This window comes from Phocoena phocoena, chromosome 15 (genome assembly GCF_963924675.1).
Source record: "Phocoena phocoena chromosome 15, mPhoPho1.1, whole genome shotgun sequence".
Taxonomy (NCBI): Eukaryota; Metazoa; Chordata; class Mammalia; order Artiodactyla; family Phocoenidae; genus Phocoena; species Phocoena phocoena.
This window is the reverse complement of record NC_089233.1, coordinates 63,996,314-64,002,973: the sequence shown is the minus strand read 5'-3', so window position 1 is coordinate 64,002,973 and position 6,660 is coordinate 63,996,314. Positions and strand designations below refer to the sequence as shown.

Here is a 6,660-nt window from a genome sequence, read left to right as displayed (position 1 = left end):
TGAAGGCAGAACTGGGTGGTACACCTCTGTGCCTACCAGAGAGAAAGAGATGAATTATGACATCTTGAACAAAAGCAATAGAGTGGAAAGGAGGGAGAGGATTCTACAGATATTGTATTTTATAGGTTGGGATAAAAAGGGAATAAATAAAGGTTAACAGTGAGGTCTCTATATTGATATGATTTGATGGTAATTCTGTTTAACTGAGAGTAAACAGAATAAGGAGACCATGTTTGGGGAGACAGATATGGAATTTCATTTTGAACATGTTGACTCTGAAATGTCTGCAAAATATTAAGGTACAGATGATTTTCAAGAAGCAAGGCAAATGGGGGGGTCTGGAGGTCAGCAGCAAAGGCTATATTTATTGAGTATATATATTACCTTATATTATCTCATTTAATACTCATAATGCCTCTATGAGATAAGTATTGTTTTTATTATACCCTTTTAGTATATTTTATTATACCTTTTGTTTATGAAGAAACTAAGACTTGAAGAAGTTAAATGTCTGGCTCATAGAGGTAAAACTCGAGCCTGTCTTATGACAAAACACATGCTCTCAAAGACACCATGACATTGTTTCCCCATGGAAACCACCACATAGAGACAGTATTTGAAGTCATGGAAGTTAGTAGGTCACCAGAAAGGGTACAGTTTAAAGGGGAACAAAAGGAGCCAAAAAAAGGAATTCTAAGGAAGTCAACATTTCAAAGGTGAATTGAGGAAGATGACATAGGCAAAGGGATTGATTGAGCAGCCAGAACACTTTTTAAAGATGAGAAGCATGCTATCTCAGAAGTTGGGGTAAAAAGAGAGCCCTAGTCCACAAAGTGAAATGTTGCAGATATCATGGAAGATGAAGGTTTCACAATTAGAGGTCATTGATGATCTTAGACCAGTTTACAGAGAAGTCAGATTGCAGTGGGTTGAAGAGAGAATGGGTGGTGAGGAAGTAGAAGCAAAGGGTATAGGCTACTTTCCCCAAAGTTTTGCAAAGTAGAGGAAATAATAATGCTGTATACATAAGTAAGGAATTTTGTTAATGTTATTATTAATTGATTAATTAATAATTCCTTGCTCCCATATTACTTCGATTGCACACTTCCATCATTTCTCCGGTTATTTCTACCTCTATTGTATAATACCAGTGTCCCTTCCCAAGTCTAACATACACAGAAGCACTGAATGTTGGTTGTTTGGGTTGTGGATGACTTGTTTTATTTGGTTATGTGTTTTGAACGCCTCAGGTGATTCTGTCTTTGGAAGATGGGTGAGCCACAGACCACCTCCGTTGCCCCAACTCCATCATCTGTTTTCCACAAACATAGATAAGCATTCACTTCGCAGACCAGTTCAGCAAAGGTGCCAGTTCTTAGGATCTTAGCAAACCAACTACCCTGTCTACCTAGGCTCCTCCCCTCCCCTCCCTCAAACTCTTGGTGGGCGGGTCTCGGAGAAGCAATGAGCTGCCATTCTAAATCTTCTGGAGTATAATGTCCCAGATGGGGAATCTGTACAGTTTTGCAGTGAGCTGAGATCTTCCTTTGCCAGGCCCCATCAGTCTAGCTCTTTTTCAGAGAGGGCTGGAGAGTAATTAACACCGCTGCCGTCCACCTGTGCACAAGAAGATGCCTACAGCCACTCCAGTGATGATGAAACAGCCCACCAGGATGCCCAGGACCAGCGAAGTGTAGGAGCGGCCTACTTGGCTTCCTGCAGAACACGCGGAGAGTTAGCTTGAAGAACATACCCCCAAGGAGTCCATGGTTTGAATCAAACCCCAAGGGATTCCTTCCCCAAAGGAAGCGGGGCGGGGAGGGCTAGTTCACCAATTTACGGAAGGTGTGTGTACTCTGTCCCAAACCGCCAGCCTTGGGCCTTCTGTTGCTCAAGGTATCCATCCTTCAGGTCCACGCATTTGCCTGGAACCCACCCAACACACAGGACCCTCCCCGATCCCACCATACCTTTCGAGTTGTTCCCGGTGATGTGTTTCTGCACGTACTGCACACAGGTGTCCTGCAGAAATTCCCTCAGTTCGTACCGAGTACGATTGTACTTGTTGAGCTGCTCCAGGGCGTAGGTGACCACACTGGAAGATGCCTGAGGCCCTACCGTCCATGAGGCTGTCTTCGGTTGGAAACTCATAAAGGAGCTCCCATTCACAGCCACTTCGAAGAAGACACGGGCTTTCAAGCCCTCAGGAGGCAGCTCACATCCCAGGAAGCAGCGAATGGTCAGAGGAACTGTAGATGGGGGATTCAGGGTCAGGGGGCTATGTGGAAGGGTGTCAGGTGTCGGGGCATGTCCGCCAGGGGGAAGTGAGCTTTCAGGGTGCAGGGTGGATCAGGGACAGGGCCTCTTAACAGGGGCTACCCCGAGGTCATGCCAGCAGGAAGAGGGCCTGACGGACAGTACAGTACGTCAGCTAGGACACCCACTCTTCTCCAGCCTCAATCTCCCACCCAGCAATCAGCAAAGGCAAAAAGACCACGCCCAGCAAGCATACCCATCCCAGAACTTGGCCCCGCCCGGTTCTTCCACAGACCCTCCCCCCAGTTAGGTCCCGCCCATAGGCCGCGCCTCCCACCTCAAGGGCCCACCCTCGCCAGCCCTCGCCCCTGCGTGCGTCACTCACAGGCCACGCCCCGCTCGTGGTGCACCACCTGCACCAGGCCCAGGAACTCCTGCAGGTAGCGTTTCACACTGTTCTTTGTGAGAGCCCAGCTCTCGGGCTCCTGCAAGGGCTGCAGCTGTTGGATCGAGACGTTGTTGCCCGGGCCTTCCAGAACGTGCGTCAGGACCCCCCCGAGCGTCACGTTGCCCCGGTGCCACACTTGAGAGGGGTTGCGGAAGTAGGAGACCTGGATCATGTGGAGGTACCGCGGGCCTGGGGGCAGGAGTCAGCGCGTCGGGCCCAGGCCGGCGTGGGAGGGGTCAGCGTGTAACCCGAGATAATAACTCCCCATCCAGAGGTCGGCCGCCCACCTTCTTGGCCCTTCCTAAACCATAAAGTGCCCTCCCACCCTTCCTTCCATTTGACGCTCTCAGGAACCCTGCCAGGAAGGCAGGACAGGGGTTATTATCTTTGTTTTTACAGATGAGGAAACTGAGGCTAGAAGTGCAGGAGCCACTTGCCCCAGGATAATCCAGACGGTCAGTGGAAGGGCCACTCTGGTCTGCTTTCTCTCTCTCACCCCTTCCTCCCCACCCCCCCCCATTTCCAGTTGGTTAACAAATCCTGACCTACAATGAAGTCCCAATTCCATCTCCTGTTCTCTGTCTCCTCTGCCACTGCCCCACTTCAGGCCTCAGTGGTTCTCATCTGTCCTGAGTAGTAACTTCCTTCCTCATCCCCCGCCTCCACTCATCTTTCAGTGTCACCCCTTCTAATCTGCCCTCCACCTGGCCCAGAAATAAGATTATGTCCTTCTGCTTAAAAATCCTCCAGGGACACAGTCCCTATCAACAACAATAGTAATAGCCATTAAGTGCTTATTATGACCTGGGCACTGTACTTTACATGCATCATTATCTTATTTGTGCTTTCCTTCCATTAACTTGATGTAGTAGCTACTATTACTAACCCCAGTCCATGTGGAAAACAGGTGAAAGTGGCATAGCAGAGTCAAGGTTAGCATGCAGGCAGTCTGAGCCCAGCACTCTTAGCCACTCAACTATACTGTCTCCAAATAGGATATCTGTCCGTAGAATCAAGTCCAAAGTCTTTAGCCTGACATTCAAGGCTGCCGGAGACTTGGCCCCACCTGCCTTTTTTGGCCTCTTCCCTGTGCTTAGATAGTACCTCAAAGTACTTGGAGTCCGTCATGCTGCCTTTCAGGTGACATGTGAATAGCATGCCAGGGTTGCTGTGCCTCCTGGCAAACTTCTGTTCATGCTTTAAGACCCAGCTGTTGCCCTCTCCTTGAAGAAGTTTTCCTGATGCTTCTCTTTACCCTCTCAGACACAGTGGGTCAGTTTCAGCGATCCCAGATTCTGCATAACTGTCTCCAAACACACAGGCTTCCATTCCTCTAGGCTATGGAATCATGTCTGGTTATCTCTGCCTCCTACACCCACTAAGGGCCTGGCATGGAGTTGGTGCCCAGAGAATGTCTGAGGGGGGAATGAGTCTGGCGATGTAAATCTCCTTGGGGACATGTGTCTTGTCCACGTTTGCATCTGAGAAGTTGTGCTCTGTGTCTGTGGATGTGAACGAGTATTTCTGTGTGGGTCACCCCCAGACAAGGTTCTTAACTGCTTTGACCAGTCTCCTCCTTTGTAAAATGGAGATAATAATATCACCCACCTTGTAAGGATTTTGTGGGAGTGAAATGAGTCAATACACGTATTAAGCATAGTGAGCACTGATTGAATACTGGTTATTATTTGCTCCCTCTCTGAGGGGGAGACTGAAGCTACAGAGGCTGTGGGAGAGGGGAGACGAGGCCCCTGTGCAATTACAGTGCAAGGCAGTAATTCCCCTTCCCTGCTTAAATGGATCCACTGTGGCAGCCTGATCCTTCACAAGTTCTCCCATCAACCGCAGCTTGTCTCTCCCCCGGGTTTCCCCTCACCAGCTGTCCCCAGTGTTCCTCCACCTTATCTAGTCTCCTCTTCTGCCTCACAGGTCTCAGCCCCCGTTTTTCCCCAAGTCTCCTGTCAGTTCTCCCAGTGTCTCTCATTCCTTCCATCTCTTGTCTCATCCCTAAGTCTCTTCCCATCTTCCCTAAACTCACCTCCATCCACCATCACCCTCAGACCTCCCTCTCCAGACTTTGCCCCATCTTTCCTCTCTCCCCATGGCTAATTCTCTCACCCTTTCTACAAACCCCTTTCCCATTTTTCCAGTCTTGTTTTCCCCCAGCCTCCTGCATCTCCCCCTTCCCAGGGGCTGAACTATGCTTCCTCACCTTGGCTTTGGGACACGAACCAGTCCCCAGGACCTGCCTGCCCACTGGAGAGATCCAGCCGGCTGCAGACACAGACACTGTGGGATAAGCTCCCCTCTGGTCTTGCCTGTGTACCCAGACAGGATGAGAGTCTCCAGAACCATCCCAGGGCACGAGATGTGCCGTCGACTCACCATCTGGGGCTTCCTGGCTACAGAGGGCGCAGCAGGGCAGGAGCAGTAGTGGCAGCAGGGGCAGCAGTGTTGTCAACATCCTGTAGCTGAAGTTCTCGACCCCACCTGGGCTCTTGGCTCTGGCAGGCTGGGGGCTCCGGCTGACTGCAGCCTAGGGGAAAAAGAAGTGAGGACTGTCTGAGACAGGAGGAGACTGGACGGAGGAGGCTGGAAGGTGGCCAGGGCATGGGAAGAGAAAGAGGTCGGCAGGCTTACAAACTGTTATTCTTACCCAGTCACATTTCCTACTAGGAGGCGGGCCTCTCTCTTTCCCTCCTTCTGCCCCGCCCTGAATCACACTCTCCTGCCTGCAGGGACCTGCCTTTTCCCTGGGCCACTTCTGAGGAAGAGGGAGCGGAAAAGGGGGAGAAGGGCCAGAGAGAAGTCCTGCCTTCGCTGAGTCAGGGGGTGGGGCATCAACTTAGAGCAGATTCTAGGATGTTGAGATCAGCACGTTCCTCGTGGGGAAACTGAGGCCCAGAGAGATGTAAGGAATTAAGGAAAAAATAAAAGAATGACATAGAACAGTATAAAAGTTTTCAGTGCATCACCCTTAATAAGGGTAAACATTATTTCATGAAATATTTGTCCAGTTGTATATGTGTGTGTGTTGGTTCTGTGTGTGTATATTTCTATGGTGGATGGCAGTGTGAAGTTTATTTCTTACTCTAGGAAGCAAGTAGAAAAATTTGAAAGTCACTCTCCCAAACTATGTTAATCTATACTGTGGGATACTATGCAGTTGTTAAAAAAAACCTTTCTGCCCAATGCCCACTCTGTCTTCATAATATTACTTAGCACTACCTGAAATGATTTTACTTATTCATTTACATGTTTATTGTCTGAATGTCCCATCAGGATGTAAGCTCCATGAGGATAGAGGCTGTCCATCTTATCTGCTACTGTGCCTGGAACAGTGCACATCATAAATAATAGCATAATAAATAATAAGTGTCAGCTAATGGATGACTCAGTGAGATAGTGATTATATGCATAAATCACCAAGAGTAAGTTACAGAATATTATGTACAGTTTAGAACCATTTATGTGTCAGCCACGCACACAACAACTAAACAACCTATTTCTTTATGCGAGTAAAGGAATCTGGAAAGATGTACATCAAATATAGCAGTAGTTCATCTCCAGGGAGGGGCCTGAGATTAAGTGTGTGTGTGTGTGTGTGTGTGTGTGTGTGTGTGTGTGTGTGTGTTTGGTGTATGCGTTAGGGGTGACAATCTTGTGAAAGGCTTTCTCTATTTTGTGAAGGATTTTATCACTCTATCTGTATTGTTTGAAAATTTTGTATCTAGAATGTGATCATATATCTCTTGTTGGATTAAAACTAGAAGTTTAAGTAACAGATTGTGGTAGAAGACACATTATGAACTGATGTGTTGACATGAGACACTGATAAATGAAAACAGGAACTGCAGAACGATTTATATAGTAAACGATACATATAGTAAAATTCCATCTATTTTTAGTTTAAATTTTTTACTTCTGTCCAAGTAATCCATATTTAATTCCATTCT

At 47.9% G+C, this 6,660-nt stretch overlaps 1 protein-coding gene across 1 annotated transcript; it reads right to left on the bottom strand.

Moving 5' to 3' along the window:
- Window positions 1-1,022: 1,022 nt before the first annotated feature.
- On the bottom strand, window positions 1,023-5,307 carry PROCR (protein C receptor). Its single transcript, XM_065893114.1, has 4 exons — window positions 5,090-5,307; window positions 2,642-2,893; window positions 1,971-2,249; window positions 1,023-1,716 (listed from the first exon to the last, which is right to left on the bottom strand). The coding sequence occupies exons 1-4, from the start codon at window positions 5,166-5,168 to the stop codon at window positions 1,598-1,600; spliced, it is 729 nt and encodes a 242-aa protein (XP_065749186.1). The 5' UTR covers window positions 5,169-5,307; the 3' UTR covers window positions 1,023-1,597.
- Window positions 5,308-6,660: the final 1,353 nt, after the last annotated feature.

Excerpts from the sequence above, each read along its gene's own strand:
- PROCR (XM_065893114.1), bottom strand. The coding sequence starts at position 5,168 with ATGTTGACAACACTGCTGCCCCTGCTGCCACTACTGCTCCTGCCCTGC. Across the intron at positions 2,250-2,641 it reads CCACGAGCGGGGCGTGGCCT|TTCCTCTGACCATTCGCTGC; the intron begins GTGAGTGACGCA and ends CCCCATCTACAG. Across the intron at positions 1,717-1,970 it reads CACCGGGAACAACTCGAAAG|GAAGCCAAGTAGGCCGCTCC; the intron begins GTATGGTGGGAT and ends CGTGTTCTGCAG.